Source organism: Stomoxys calcitrans, chromosome 5 (genome assembly GCF_963082655.1).
Source record: "Stomoxys calcitrans chromosome 5, idStoCalc2.1, whole genome shotgun sequence".
NCBI classification, from domain to species: domain Eukaryota; kingdom Metazoa; phylum Arthropoda; class Insecta; order Diptera; family Muscidae; genus Stomoxys; species Stomoxys calcitrans.
In genome coordinates, this window is record NC_081556.1 from 5,723,105 (window position 1) to 5,740,093 (window position 16,989).

The 16,989-nt window shown below is 36.8% G+C and overlaps 1 protein-coding gene across 1 annotated transcript in view; it reads right to left on the reverse strand.

Moving 5' to 3' along the window:
- LOC106094766 (neuropeptide CCHamide-2 receptor) overlaps window positions 1-16,989 on the reverse strand; it is a 78,837-nt gene that overhangs the window by 17,224 nt on the left and 44,624 nt on the right. Inside the window, exon 2 of the mRNA XM_013262007.2 lies at window positions 2,276-3,216. Coding sequence (XP_013117461.2) covers window positions 2,276-2,652 — 377 coding nt within the window. The 5' untranslated portion in view covers window positions 2,653-3,216. The remainder of the gene's footprint in view (window positions 1-2,275; window positions 3,217-16,989) is intronic.

The following is a 16,989-nucleotide window of genomic DNA, read 5'->3' on the forward strand; positions in this document are numbered from 1 at the left end:
AATGGGCATATGGCCCATCATGACTATATGAGAATCTGTTTGACTATATGAGAATCTGTTTGTTTGTTCCATAGAATCAAAAACGGCTGAACCGATTTTTTTAAAATTTCCACATATTGTTTAGGTTTTTGTGGAAGGAAACTTTAGTTATATAATTTTTAGATATCGGATGGTGGCGAACCCTCCCCCATTACCACAAAAACACCACCCAAAATCAATAGTGGACCGATAAGGACAATATGGGTATCAAATGAAAGGTATTGGAGACTAGAAAACGAATATTGTTTTAACTTTTGAGTCCAAATACCCAAAAGCTCCTCTAAACAGATATATTCGACGTTCCTATCAATATGGGATTCAAATGAAAAGTATTCGGCTGTATATTACAAATATGGCATAAAAAATTAGGTCCAAGAAATAAGAGGTCGCCCCATCCCCAAATGGGCGTATAAGCCGACCATGGCTATATGGGATTCAAATGAAAGATATTTGGGAGTAGGTGGCGCTTGTCCTCCTAAAAATACGTCGAAGAGGTTAATTGACCCATTTTGACAATATGGGATTCAAATGATTTGAGGGTAGAAAACGAATTTGATATTCAATTTTGGATTTAGTTTGGGGATACGCCCGAAAGCACCCTAAAGCAAACTGAACTTTATTTCCGACCGTGGCAATATGGCGCTCATATCAACAGTATTTGGGAGTAAATAAAGAACTTGAAATCAATTTTCAAGGCAAAGTGCCGGTGGCCAATTTTGACCAAATTTCCTATAGAAATTGAATTTTGAAAAATTTCCTATAGAAATTAAATTTTGACAAAATTTCCTAAGGAATAAAATTTTGACCAAATTTCCTATAGAAATTAAATTTTGACAAGAATTCCTATTGAAATTAAATTTTTAACAAAATTTCCTATAGAAATTAAATTTTGACTAAATTTTGTTTTTGTTTATAATTTTTTATATGAGCTAAATGTTTACAATATTTTCTTTAAATGGATTTTTGTGGCTGTTTTGATTTTTCTCTTTAAAACATTGACAAATGAAAGGATTTTACACACTAACCTCCCATTCATATTTTTGTGTTTTTTGTTTTTTCATCACATTTTAAGACTCTCAACGTATTTCAGTCTACCACCTCACATATTCCTAGCTTGGGGCCATATTTACCCAATGGAAAAGTTTTTGTATACAAAAATAACTTTCCAGGGACAACGTATCCACGACGTGTCCATTAACTTGGTAATTATACGAATGCGTGTTTATGTCGCCTAAAGGGTAACTCAATTTGTCATCGATATCTCTTTTTCGATAAAGGGCCAATTTTATGGTAGAAACCCCTGAAAAAAAAGTAGCAAAGTTGGCACTTTGTTTATGGCAATGCTGAAGGCCATTGAATTGGATAGACATGGCAAATTGGTCTCATTAACCAAGGCATGCAAAAAAAAAAAAATGATTTCAAAGGATTGCAATTTTATTTATGTCAGGCATACGGCAGTAGTCCTTCAAGAATTTTCCAGTGTTGCAAAAAGAAAAAAGCTTGTGCTTATATACATATCACATAAATGAGGCAAAGGAAAAAGGATATTCTATTTGTCTTTCAAAACTTGTCATTTGTTGCTATGGCACATTAATGGCATTATGTGCTGTTTTTGCGTTAGAGTTTCTATGACGCCTTTAACGGAAATTTTATAGGAGCATTCATTTATTTAAATACCCTATAGTAGTATTAGCATGTGCGTCTATGACGCTGAACGCCTGGGTTCGAAACCTGGAAAGAATATCAGAAAAAAATGTTTAAGCGGTGGTTATCCCCTCCTAATGCTGGCGATATTTGTGAGGTACTATGCCATGTTAAAACTTCTCCCCAAAGAGATGTTGCATTGCGGCATGCCCTAAGGACTCGGCTATAAAAAGGGCGCCCCTTATCATTGAGCTTAAAACTTGAGTTGGACTGCACACATTGATATGTGAGAAGTTTGCCCCAGTTCCTTAGTGGAATGTTCATGGGCAAAATTTGCATATACTCTACAGTTTAAGTCAGATGTTGGTCATTGAGTTATATGTATTTCTATTTCTCCATCGCTAACTAATTTTTTTTTTTTCATTTTTGGAAGTGTCCCTTTGGGTGTAGGGTATCCACTTATTAACTTTTCTCCACTTAAGGCTCTATTAACTGGTTTAGTTTTTTTTGTCGACCTCAGTAGCTTGTTTTCTTTTCATTTCCTTATTCTATTGTTGTTTCCCCCTTTGCCCTTTTAATGCTAAGTACTTACGTATTAGGAATGTTGCGCATGGAACGATGACGAAAGAATATTATCACTAAGGTGCCATTGCCCAAGACACCTACAATGAAGATGAGCGTAAAAAGTATGGTCACAAAAATGGTCTCGGGACGTTGTATCGATGGCACATAGCCTATGCCTGTATCATTTGCCAGTCCATCATTGCCTTGCAAGGCAATGCGTGTCACATTGTCCATTTGAAAGGCTATGGTCCTGGGGGTAATAGTTGTGCTGGTTGTTGTTGTGGTGGTTGTGAGCGCAATGGCTGAGGCCCTGGCCAGATTGTTATCTATGATATCATGGTCTGTTGACAACATTGTATGGGTGGGCATGGCGCTGACCATATTCTCCAATGTCAGCGGAAACATAATGGCCGAGGTATGTAATCACTTTAAAGGTCTGCCTTCTTTCTACAACATTTAATTATTGACGTTTCCTTGCTGGGGAAGGGAGTGAGGGAGAGATGCTCTATTTGATTTCTATCACTGAATCGAAGATTAGATCCGAGGCAAATGCTTTATTACAGATTCTTTGGCTTATATTAGCGTTGCTTGGATGATTTTTTAAAGCACGTGCTGTTTGCTTTTTTTTCTAATTTTATAAGCAGATATCACTTCCTTTTTGGCTTTTTTGGCTTATGTCAAACTACATTGATAGTCTTCCTTTATGGTGTTTATATTGCCATGGCATTTTCTGTCATCACCGCCATTTCGTATGCTTCCTTGCTTAGCTATAGGTATGTTGTTTGCTGTATTGAATTCACTTTGATTTATTTCCATATCCTCTTTCAATTGCCAAATTTGTTTAGAGTGTTGCTGCTGTGCTGCTTTTGTTTATTCCATTTTTTTGTGCTTTGTATATTTTTTTGTGGTATGATTTGATCCCCAAAGCAATTGGCTTTTTGCCGAAGCCAATCAAATTGGTTTGCTTGACTAAAATAAGAGAGAAAAATAGAAAAAACACATCAATAAGCGTATAAAGTTTTTTTTTTAATAATTTTTGTATATTTTTTTTTTTATTAAAACCTATGAAGTAGATGTTAGTCATAATTTGCCTTCAGTTCAATCCTGTTTGCTATATTAAATTTTTTGGAAATTTTTGTTTGGCTCTATGTTAGATTTAAACGTTTGAGGTTTTCAAGAGATTACTTAGAAATACAAATTCATTTAAATTGAGTTCGGGAAAAATACAATTTTAGGTTAATGGGTAGAAAAAAAGATAATTAATTACAATAGTATTAATTATACGCACTCCTGAACCTTACATCTATTTATATTATCTGCACACTGCAGTGGCGTATAAGTGTTATTAATTGTAAGAATATTAATCATACGCACTCTATTTACCATTAACCATTACATGACTGTCTTGTTTAAGTGGTGTTAATTGCACCCACACACATACACACCTACTCCAAAAGCAGCAACAACCAATCCCATGGCAGCCGGTCGTATGTACCGCATTGGAGCTGCCGCCTCAGTGTACAACACACTACTAGAACAACAACGACATACTAAAAGCATTTAAAGATAGTACGCCGACAGGAATTGGAAATAAAATTAAGAAAAGTTCGTTTTAAGGTACTTAGTTTAGTTGGCTCGTACCTTGGCTTTCCCGTCACCTTGGCATACATAACAAATCCCCACAAATTATTACAAATAAGCGTGGATGCGTTGAAGTAGGTAAGGCGGAGTCTTCCAAGGGCTGAAGAAGACAAATTGAAGTAATCGGTTTATATGTAGGCTAGATATACTTATAAACACACCTGGTCGATGTTTTTTTTTTGAAACTTCTTCTTTAGTGATTTTTATACCCTACACCACTACTGTGGTACAGGGTATTATATCTTAGTGACTTAGTTTGTAACACCCAAAAAGAAGAGAGAGGAAGAGACCCATTGATAAGCATACCGATAGACTTTCTGGTTCGATTTAGCTATGTCCGTCTGTCTGTCTGTCCGTTTGTCCGTTTGTTTGTCCGTCTGTCTGTCCGTCTGTTCATGTTAATTTGTGTACAAGCTACAGGTCGCAATTTTCATCCGATCGTCTTCAAATTTGGTGCAGGCATGTTTTTCAACCCAGAGACGAAGCCTTTTGAAATTGGAAAAATTCGCTTCAGATTTGTATATAGCTCCCATATATATGTTCGTCCGATTTGCGGTAACACTACAATAAAATGGTCATTTGTTAACCGATTCTCTCGAAATTAGGCAGGAAGGATTTTCTTATGACTCCCGACATTATAAGTGAATTTCATGGAAATCGTTTCAGATTTGGATATAGCTGCCATAAATATGGTCATCCGATTTGCAGTAATAATGCAATAAAATAGTCAATTGTCAACCGATTCTCTTGAAATTTGTCAGAAAGTATTTTCTCTTGACTCTCGACGATACTGGTGAATTTCATGGAAATCGGTGCAGATGTAGATATAGTTCTCATATATATATATATATATATATATATATATATATATATATATATATATATATATATATATATATATATATATATATATATCGCCCGATTTTCACTCCTAGAGCCACTGCAAGCGCATTTATTGACCAATCCTCCCAAAATTTTGTACCACGCTTTCCTCGACGACTTCCACAATGTGAATGAAGTTTGCTTGAAATCGGTTCAGATTTAGACATAGGTCCCACGTATATGTTCGTCCGATTTGCAGTAATATTGCAATCAAATGATCATTTGTTAATCGATTCTCTCGAAATATGGCATGAAGGATTTTCTCTTGACTCTCGACATTGTAGATGAAGTTCAGATTTAGATAAAGCTGACATATAAATCTGTATATATATCGCCCGATTTTAACTTCTAGAGTCAAATCAAGCGCATTTTTTGACACATCTTGCCAGCAGTTTTCACAACACTTTCCTCGACGACTTTCACAATGTCTCTAAAGTTTGCTCGAAATCGGTTCAGATTTCGATACAGCTCCCATATATTTGTTCGTCCGATATTGAGAAATATTGCAATAAAGCGCTCATTTGTTAACCGATTCTCTCGAAATTTGGCAGGAAGAATCTGGACATCACTGTCCAGAAATCGTAGAAATCGGCCCAGATTAAGATATAGCTGTCTTATATGTATATCGCCCGATTTTCACTTCTAGAGCCACTACAATCGCATTTTTTTGACCAATCTTGCCAAAAATTTTAAATAACGCTTTTCTCGATGAGTACCACATTATCTGAGAAATTTGCTCGAAATCAGCTAAGAATTAGATATTGCTCCTATATATATGTTAGTCAAATTTTGGGTAATTTGCAATAATGTTGTCATTTGTGAACCGTAGTTTTTACAGTTTGAACATATTTGCTCGAAATGTGATGCGGATTGTTTAACAACCCATCTGAAAACATCCAGCGAGGTCCATTAAAATTGGTTCAAAATTATACATAGCTCCCACTTTGTACCTATAGGGTAGGTGTAGGTTATCCGGTGCGCCTTTTTGCATGGCCAGGAAATCAGTCCTGTTTGGGGTTGCTACTACGGCCTCTCATTTGAGCATTATATTGCTAGGGTAGCTAAATATGTTCGGTATGGGGCTATTTTTGGGGGTGAGGTGGACCCCCATGCATCATATTTGTGCTGTAGTCGTGCTCTAGTCTCAAATACCTTCCATGGTCTGATAACATATTGTCATTATTGGTTAATATTTCTATTTAGCGGAATTTAGGGGTGAGGCGGCCCCCCGAAGTATCCCACCATAAAATGGATATCGAATTTCTGTTTTTATACCCACCGCAGAACCAATCTCTGATGATGGTATAGAATGTTTGCCTCCTAGTCAGAATGAGGTCCATGTAGTAGTAACCCGACTAAAGAACAACAAGGCAGCAGGAGCCAACGGGTTACCCGCTGAACTATTTAAGACCGGATGCGACACGCTGATACGACGTATGCATCAGCTTATCTGCGCATTCTGGCTAGAAGAATGCATACCCGATGATTGGAACCTCAGCATACCATGTCCCGTACACAAGAAAGGAGACAAGACGGAATGTACCAACTATAGAGGAACAAGTCTCCCCCCCCCCCATCGCATACAAGATACTCTCGAGCAACGATGCAATTGGTCCTCATCGGTCAGATTGAGATATAGCTCCCATATAAACCGATCTCCCGATTCGACTTCTTGAGCCCTAACATGCCGCAATTTCCATCCGATGTGGCTGAAATTTTGCATATAGTGTTCTGTTATGATTTCCAACATCTGCACCAAGTATGGTTCAAATTGGCCTATAACCTGATATAGCTCCCATATAAATCGATCTTCTGATTTGATTTCTTCAGCCCTTACAAGCCGCAACTTTTGCCCGATTTGGCTGAAATTTTGCATGTGATGTTCTTTTATGACTTCCAACATCTGTGTCAAGTACGATCGGAATCGGTCTTTAACCTGATATAGCTCCCATACAAACCGATCTCCTGATTCGACTTCTTTAGGCCTTACAAGCCTCAATTTTTGTCCGATTCGGCTGGATTCGTTAAAAATATATCCTCGTTCGGTTCCTAGACCTTTAATTTTTCCTCAGACACCAAGAAATACATTTTTATTTCAGATTTGTGCTCTGAGAGCCCTGTTGAGGGTTTTTTTGGGGGACCCCCCCACCCAACATTTTAGGGGAAATTTGTATACCAAGTTCGTACTCTCTTAAATACCATTCATGTGATACCCATATTGTCCCTATCGGTAAACATGTTCGGGCCGGGGGATTTTGGGGGGTGGGGAGGCCCCTCAGACACCAACAAATAAATATTTATGTCAGATTTGTACTCTACTTTTAAATACCTTTTATTTGATACCCATATTGCCCAAAGCGGTGAAAAGGTCCTGTTGGGGTTTTTTTTTTGGGGGGGTGGGGGACCCCCTGACACATTGGCGACATGTTAATGCAAAGTTCGTACTCTACTCTTAAATACCTTTCATTTGATACCCATATTGTCCCAATCGGTAAACATAACCGTTCGGGTGGGTTTTGGGATGGGGCGTCCTCCCAGGTTATTTGACCTTACATTTTATACAAATTTCACATTTTTGGAGTACCATAAGGTGGCATACAAAATTACGCTTAAATAGGTGCACCCATCTTCGAGAACTGGCGTTTTTGAAAATGGGGGTAAGGGGGAAGGTCCGCCCCCCTTCGGAAATCAAAAAATGTAGTACACTTTTTGCACCGGGTGTTCAAACTCTACCATCTGTGAATACGTCATGAAAATCGGTGCAGCCGTTTTTGAGCCTATACGGAAGAGACAGACAAACTAACAAACAAAGCCCAACAATTTAATTTTTATATTAAAAACTTTCTTAGAAATTTGCCTCTAAAAAAGGCAAGTCATTCTAATTTTTCCTTTAGAAACCATTTTATGAAAATGTTGTGTCTTTAGAGAAAATTTCCTGGAAATTTTCCTCATTTCGTTTTAGTGGTTATAACAGTTGAAGCTTTAGGTTGAACAAGTCAATGCAGCATTTCTTTTGTATACCTTAATTTACAAAGCCCAGGGAGCGTATAATCAATGTTTTGTGAGGAATTAAAATTGCTCAAGCGCACCAATGCACAGCATCCAGTTTAATATATTTCAAGGCATATATGAAAGGGATTTTGCTTACCCTGTATAAAGAAATTAATTTGACTTATAAGTTGTCATTGCTTTCTAAATAGAATTTCATACACAATGGAGGCATGCAAAAACTAAGTCGCTGCACTGCATTAAGTAAAAGAAGGGTAATAGTTTAACACATAGCAGCTGGAATTTAACATTTAATCAGTATAATTTTTTTTAATTTTTATATTTCTTTGTTTTTTCTTCATTTCATTGTACTGTTACCATCTTCACTCTTCCATTAATGTTGACCCTATTTGTCTCTCACTGAACATTTTACCACAGGGAAAATATTTCTTGTATAACACCGAGTGGAAAACCAAAGACACAGGTTGCCAACAGCCACAACATTCTTGCTTGATCACCTTCAATATTTTAAACATTTTCTTGTACTAATTTTAACATACATTTTTGTTAACATTCATACAATTACATGAAAGCAAAAAAGAAGAAAAACGCATATAAAAACATAATTCGGTGGTAGTTGAGATAAAATGTTGGAGGTTATATTAGGTTCAGTAGGGCAATTATAAAAGCAAATTTTAACATTTTCATTTCGATATGAATCTAGATGAACCGGGCCCGCTCCACTGCGCCTTCTTTTACTTTATATGGAACAAAATTATCCTTTGAATATTTGTTTTCGATAATTAAAGGGCTTTTGGTCTCTGAATTCAGGTCATTTAAATTTCGATTTTAGATGTAGTCCATTCTTACCACTAAATTTCCAGGGGAACAGGGGATACTCCTCCTATATCAATGAGTACAGTCCGATTAATGTTAAGGATCAATGACAAAGGGCCTCTTTTTTATGCCGAATACGAACGGCATGCCGCATAGTGACACCACTTGGTATAGAAGTTTAAACATGGCAGGATACCTTGCAAATGTAGCCAGTATTAGTAAGGGAATAACCACCGCTGAAGAAATTTGTTTTTGATGTTAAAACTGGGATTTTAACCCCGGGCGTTCGACGTCATAGGCGGACTTGTGTGTCCTCCCATCCTTAAAAGACCTTAATTGAGCCTGATATTCTCTTGAGGATTCTGTTAGTGGGAAGGCCCCCAGGGTGATGGTTGGTGGGTCTAGGGGGTAGTGTGGACCCCCAGAACCGTGATCCCGAAAGAGGGTATGAATTTCGTGCTCTTCTCCCAAATACCTCTCATTTGAGTTCCCTTTTTGCCATGAACGGCCAATATGTATGTCCGATTTAGTGGTTTCTTAGGGGGTGAGGTGGTCCCACAGACACTTAGCCCTGAAGAAAATATCAGCTTCATGCTCTACTCTAATATACCATACCATTTATTTAAACCCCGTATTGCGACTGGTTTAGAGATAAGGCGTCCCCCAAACACTTGACTTTGATTTCAAAACAATTGCGGCTTGTAAGGGCTCAAGAAGTCAAATCGGGAGATCGGTTTATTTGAAAGCTATATCAGGTTGTAGACCGATTTGGACCATACATAACATAGTTGTTAGAAGTCGTGAAAAAATACCACTTGCTCAATTTCAGCCAAATCGGACCGAAATTGCAGATTCCAGGGGCTCAAGAAATCAAATCGGGAGATCGATTTATATGGGAGCTATATCAGGCTATAGGCTGATTTGGACCATATTTGGCACACTTGTTGTAACTTATAACAGAACACCACGTGCAAAATTTCAGGCAAATCGAACAAAAATTGCGGCTTGTAAGGACTCAAGAAGTCAAATCGGGAGATCGGTTTATTTGGGAGCTATATCTGGTTATAGACCGATTCAAACCGTATTGGGCACAGTTGTTGGAAGTGATAACAGAACACTATATGCAAAATTTCAGCCAAATTGGATGCAAATTGCAGCCCCCAGGGGCTCAAGAAGTCAAATCGGGAGATCGGTTTATATGGGAGCTATATCCAAATCTGAACCTATATGACCCAGTTGCCATCCCCAACGACCTACATCGATATTAAGAATCTGTGCAAAATTTCAAGTGGCTAGCTTTACGCGTTCGATCGCTTTCGTTATTTCGACAGACGGACGGACGGACATGGATCATGTCAAAACTTCGAGAGGATTGCGCAAATCGGTACATAACCTGATATTGCTGCCATATAAACCGATCTGGGATCTTCACTTCTTAAGTCTCTAGAGGGCGCAATACTGATCCGATTTGGAAGAAATTTTGTACAACGGCTTCTCTCATGACCTTCAACATACCTGTCTAATATGGTCTGAATCAAACAATAGCCGGATACAGCTCCCATATAAACCGATCTTCCGATTTTGCTTCTTGAGCCCCTACAAAGCGCAATTCTTATCCGAATGAACTGAAATGTGACACCAAGACTTCTACAATGTTTAGCATTCATTTATGGTCCGAATCGGACTATAACTTGATATAGCTCCAATAACATAACAGTTCGTATTAAATATTATCTCTTTGCCTAAAAAGAGATACCGCGCAAAGAACTCGACAAATGCGATCCATGGTGGAGGGTATATAAGATTCGACCCGGCCGAACTTAGCACGCTCTTACTTGTTATTTATAAAATTATGTAATTTTTTATTTAATTTTTAATTATTATTTTTTTTTAATTTTTTATTTTATTTCCGTTAAAAATGTGAGCTTCAGAATTTATACATATCCATGAAATTTCCTGCTTACCCCAATACACTTACACATGTTCAAATATAGACATTCATATATGCGCATATATTGGTGGTGCGTCTGTTCGGCATGAGTATTTTTTTAAGTACCTGCGAATTACCTGACTCCTCATAAAAACCTAAGAACCCCACAGGAGAAGCATATAAGCTTACCAGCTGGCTGGTTGCCTGGCGGGCAAACGAGCCATTGATTGCCTGCCTCAGGGGCCAAGGGGAAAATTTAATAAACGAAATTTCCTGTTGTATGGTTTGGCAAAAAACCGCCATAGAAACATCCACACATACACACGCACACAAAGCAATAACAGCAACAAAATATTAAGTGGTCTGTTTTACAATCATCTATCTCTTCATTATTGGCCTTGTGGTGCTGTCTGATGTTTTGTTTTATTATTGAAATGGGAATTTTTATCTGTTAATTTGTTAGTATACTTTCGCTTATTTTTTGTTTGTTTGCCTATTTCACTTTTATTCCACATTTCGCCACAATGTTTATAAATGCCATGATATGGGTATGCCTAAAGGGCACAGTGTTCTATAGAATGGAATGGGGTTTTTGTGTTGGTAAAAAAAAAATCAATTATCATTGAATTGAAACAAAGAAAAAAAACAAGGGACTTATGTTGGGCTGGGCTTAAATTTTGGTGAATCTTTCCTGAACCTTATGTTAATTTTAAAATATATAAAGGTTGCTTTTATGATGGCTGTATTGAAAGGCCGATGGATTTTTCAACAAAAGTGAAGGAAAAAATACCGCAACTGTTTCTAGAGGGGAAATAGGGATATAGGCTTATAGCCAAACTGTATGAAGATCTTAGTACTATATCGACCAACTTCGAGTTTAAGCTGCCTTTGTCTAGGTTCAGCTTAATTTTTTTATTAAAAAGTCGCACCCGAGGTCTTTTGCAAACAAAATATGATCATTTTCATAAAAAATTTTGTCTTAATATTTTTTTTTTAAATATGAAAACAAATAAAATCCACCATAATCCCACTGCCAGAGACATAAAACCACAATCCAAATAATCAAAACCTCAAAAAAAAAAATGAAATAAACAGTTGTTCATAATACTCTATTTAAGTGATTTTATTTGATTGTTTACACAACGATAAACTTGATCGCTTAGTGATGTGTTGTTTAAAATTTAAATAAATAAACTGAAAACAGGAATACGGAGACTCGCATAGATTTATATAGCACACACACACACACGGGCACATGTCTTTAAAAATTAAATAAACGAGCATTGTTAGTATCACAGCTATGCCCTGATGCCGCAGACAGACAGACAGACGGATGGCCAAATCAACAAAGAAGGTGAAAAAAACACTTTCGCGTGCATATAATAAACCCCCTCACCTCTTATTAAAAAAAGTTTATAATAATAATAATAACCTGACAGCTATTTTATATATCCTATCTTGCTCTTATGGGCAAAAAGTTGTAAATAGTCAGATGTCAAACTTTTCAATAGAAGCCTTTTAATGAATTTATTTCAACTTAAAGACAATGAAGAAGTAAAACTTGTGTGGAGTGTAAAATCTTAAAGGTTTGCAAGATTGATGTAAAATTTGGAGCAAACAGAAATCTCACCTCTTTAACGCTAACACATTTTTGGTGGTGAATGCCAACGGTATTTGATGACATATTTGTTATGCTCTCAATATTCACTCTTTTTCTCTCCCTCTCTTCCTCTCTCGAGTTGCAATGTTAAAATCTCTACCAAAAAGCAAAACACAACACTCACTAGTTTTCAACACTAATCACCTCACCTCACATACAACTCTCAACTTTTAGTCTCTCTCTCTCTTTTACTCTCTCCCTCTTAATCAAAACACTTAGTCTCATTCATATTTAAAAATCAATTTCTGTTTCTTGGTTTATTTGTTTGTTTGTCTGTTCCGTATGGACTCCCAAATGGCTGAACCGATTTTCCTGAAATTATAACAGATGACCATAATGATTTCGTGGTGAAAAGAGGTTACTACATATATTGATATCGGAAGGGGGAGCGGACCCTCCCCTTACCCTGAAATTCAGAAACTTCAAATCTCGGAGATGGGTGGTGCGACTTAAACGAATTTTTTTGTACCTCTTAGATTACTATACAATCTAAAAACAAAAATTGAGTATCTAAATAAATTACGGGTGGAGTGCCTAGGGGGGCCGCCCCACCCCCAAAACCCACCAAATATATATATATATATACACCAATCACGACAATATGGGACACATATGAAAGATATTTATGAGTAGAAAACGTATCAAATATCCAATTTTGGGACTAAGAGTAAGGGGATCAACCTAGACCCCAAAACACCCCTAAATCGGAGATATATATCGACCATGACAATACAGGGCTCAAATAAAATGAATTTGAAAGTAAAACACGAATCTGAAATTAGGGACCAAGAGTTTGGGGGGCCGTCCAAATGTACCGACCATAGCAATATGGGGCTCAAATGAAAGGTCTTTGGGAGTAGAGCAAAGAAAAAATGTCTATGGGCCTTCCCACCCCCATAACAACCCCCAAATAGAGGGGTATTTTAGAGTAGAACACGAATGTGATAAATATTTTCAGGGCCAAGTCATTCAGTGGCCGCTACCCCCCAAAGCAGGACATATTTGCTGACCATTGCAATAAGGTGCTAAAATGAAAGGTATTTGTGAATAGAAAACGAAATTGTAGCCAATTTTGGGATCAAGTATTTGGGGGACGCTTCATCCTATAAACTCCCCTTAAACCAATAACAATATGGGGTTTAAAAAAAGGGTATTTGAGGGTATTTGACAAAGTGTCTGGGGGGTATTTGACAAAGTGTCTGCAGGACCACCCCAGAATTATGTTCTTGAGATCAAAGTAAAGAGCATCTCAAAAAATAAAGTTTTTGTGAAAATAATTTTGAAAATCGTACCGCTGAGAGAAATAGTACGTTTAGTGGTACCACAATAGGTATTATTTGGTATTTTCTTAAATAAATTGAACTAGAGCTCTAAATTTTGGGACTTACGTACACTATGCCAACCTTAATTGGGTGACTAGAGGAGTTTTTGGAAATTTGCACATGAGGTACTAAAAAAAGTACCATGAATACACAAAATGGGTTAACTTTGTACAGGGCGGATCGATCGAGGCAGAATTTTGAAATTTGACTTAAAAGATATCTAGTGCAAAATGATGAGGGGGAAAATAAAAGATAGCAAAAAGTACGGATAACGGCAAAAAAACGTACGTTTAGTACCGCAATTGGTACCATTTGGTACTTTCTTTACAGATGGAGCTAGAGGTCTGAAATTTGGCAGGTGGGTAAAACTAAGAAATAAATGATGGACGACTAAATGATTTATTCAAAGTTCGTACATTTTGGTACGAAAATTGGTACCGATTGGTACTTCCTTGACAAATGGAGCTAGAGGTCTGAAATTTGGCACGCAGCTACAACTAGGATAAATATGATGACTGACTATGATCTTTTAACAATCCGCACATTTTGGTACCAATATTGGTACCATTTGGTTCTTTCTGTGCAGATGGTTCTAGAGGTCTGAAATTTAGCACTTAGAAATATTTGATGGGCGACTAAATGCAAATGCAAATACAAAATGCAAATTTTGCCCATGAACATTCTACTAAGGAACAGGAACAAACTTCTCACATATCAATGAGTGCAGTCCGATTCAAGTTTCAATGATAAGGACCTCCTTTTTATAGCCGAGTCTGAACGGCATGCCGCACTGCGACACCTCTTTGGAGAGAAGTTTTTACATGGCATAGTACCTCACACATGTTGCCAGCATTAGGAGGGGAAAACCACCGCTGAAAATGGCGGGGCCATCAGGCAAAACGTGTCATAGGCATACATGCTAACCTCTGCTCTACGGTGGCCTCCAAGATACGGTGGCGTCTACGTCTTATTGTTGATCTAGCCATGTCCGTCCGTCTGTCCGTCCGTCCGTCTGTCTGTCGAAAGCACGCTAACTTCCGAAGGAGTAAAACTAGCCGCTTAAAATTTTGCACAAATACTTCTTATTAGTGTAGGTCGGTTGGTATTGTAAATGGGCCATATCGGTCCATGTTTTGATATAGCTGCCATATAAACCGATCTTGGGTCTTGACTTCTTGAGCCTCTAGAGTGCGCAATTCTTATCCGATAGGGATGAAATTTTGCACGACGTGTTTTGCTATGATATCCAACAACTGTGCCAAGTAAGGTTCAAATCGGTCCATAACCTGATATAGCTGCCATATAAACCGATCTTGGGTCTTGACTTCTTGAGCCTCTAGAGTGCGCAATTCTTATCCGATTGGGATGAAATTTTGCACGACGTGTTTTGCTATGATATCCAACAACTGTGCCAAGTATGGTTCTAATCGGTCTATAACCTGATATAGCTGCCATATAAACCGATCTTGGGTCTTGACTTCTTGAGCCTCTAGAGTGCGCAATTCTTATCTGATTGGAATGGAATTTCGCACGACATATTTTGTTATGATACCCAACAAGTGTGCTAAGTATGGTTCGAATCCGCCCATAACCTGATATAGCTGCCATATAAACCGATCTTGGGTCTTGACTTCTTGAGCCTCTAGAGGGCACAATTCTTATCCGATTTGAATGAAATTTTGCATGACGTATTTTATTTTTACTTTCAACAACTGTGTCAAATAAGGTTCAAATCGGTTAATAACCTGATATAGCGGCCATATAAACCGATCTGGGATCCTGACTTCTTGACCCCTAGAGGTCGCAATTATTATCCGATATGCCTGAAATTTTGTACGACGGATCCTCTCATGACCATCAACAAACGTGTTTATTATGGTCTGAATCGGTCTATAGCCCGATACAGCTCATATATAAATCGATCTCTCTATTTTACTTCGTGAGCCCCAATGGGCGCAATTCTTATACGAATTGGCTGAAATTTTACACAGGTCTCCAACATATAATTTAATTGTGGTCCGAAACGGATCATATCTTGATATCGTTTTAATAGCAGAGCAACTCTTTTCTTATATCCTTTTTTTGCCTAAGAAGAGATGCCGGAAAAAGGACTCGACAAATGCGATCCATGGTGGAGGGTATATAAAATTCGGCCCGGCCGAACTTAGCACGCTTTTACTTGTTTTTTTTAATTTTTAATTATTTTTTATTGTTTTCTTTTTCGTTTATTTTCATTTTTTTTATTAATTTTTTTGCATTTATTTTGTTTTTTGTTTTTATTAATTTCTATTTATTCTGGAACATACATAGCCAAAAAGAACCAATTTTTTTAATTAATTTTTTTTTTAATTTGTTTTGATTTTCTTTAAAACCCCCCTTATGTCAATAGTTTTGAAAACTGAACAACTATTTCTCACTAAAATGTGAAATGAAAATAAATATCTAGTTCTATTTCTTTGTTTTCTCAATCTTTTTCTTTTTTTGTTCTATTATGCGGTTAACAGCAATGTTTTTCATCTGCCAACAATGAATTTGATTAATGTGGACTATAACACACTTGTCGGTCTTTAAGGAATTTCTACACATTTCATTCTAATTAGTTTGAATATTTAGACAATCGCAAGTTATTTGCGTTGAAATAATTTTCGTCCATTATATTTAGAATGGCAGACGTGCAAACTGAGAAGTAAAGAAAAAACTAAGAAGAAAAAAAAAAAACGTCAAACACTCTCACCCACATGTTATAATTATAGCATGCTGTTTGTTTTTGGTCATAGCAAGGGTGAGAAAGAGGAAGGGAGCGAGTCTTTAAATTGTTATTTTCCGCAAATGAGAAAAGCAATTCATGCGTTAATGTGAATGAACAGAGGAATGAACATGAACTTCAAATGTGTGTCAATGCTTGCCAAAAAGAAAAAAAATTAAAAAAATTGAAAAAAATTGAACATAAAAAGGAAAATAAAGAAAGAAAACTATATATAAAAAAGAAGAATAATAAATATAAATATAAATGAATGAAAAAAAGAAAAAAAATACAAGAACAATAAAATGGACAATAGAAATAAAAATAAAAAAAAAAATCCTTAAACATTTTATTTATTTAGAAATGGTTTTTAATTGCGAATAAAATATGGTTGTTCGAATATCAAATTCATATTTATTTAATAAAAAAACAAGTAAAAAGGCATTAAGTTCGTCCGGGCCGATAACTTTGGATACCTACCAACTCGGGTATATAAGTATATCCCATTTCCTCACAATCCGGTGAAAATTGGATAACTTAAGCAACCAAACTCGGCACAGACATTGAGTGGTCTAATATATATGTCTCTATTCAATTTTGTGGAACAAAATATTGGCCTTTTAGGCAGATATATCCAATTATAAACCGATCTGAACCATATTAAGGTCGGATATCGTAAGACACAGAAAAACTCACAGTTTCAAATTTCATCGAAATCGGGTAATAAATAAAGCTTTTA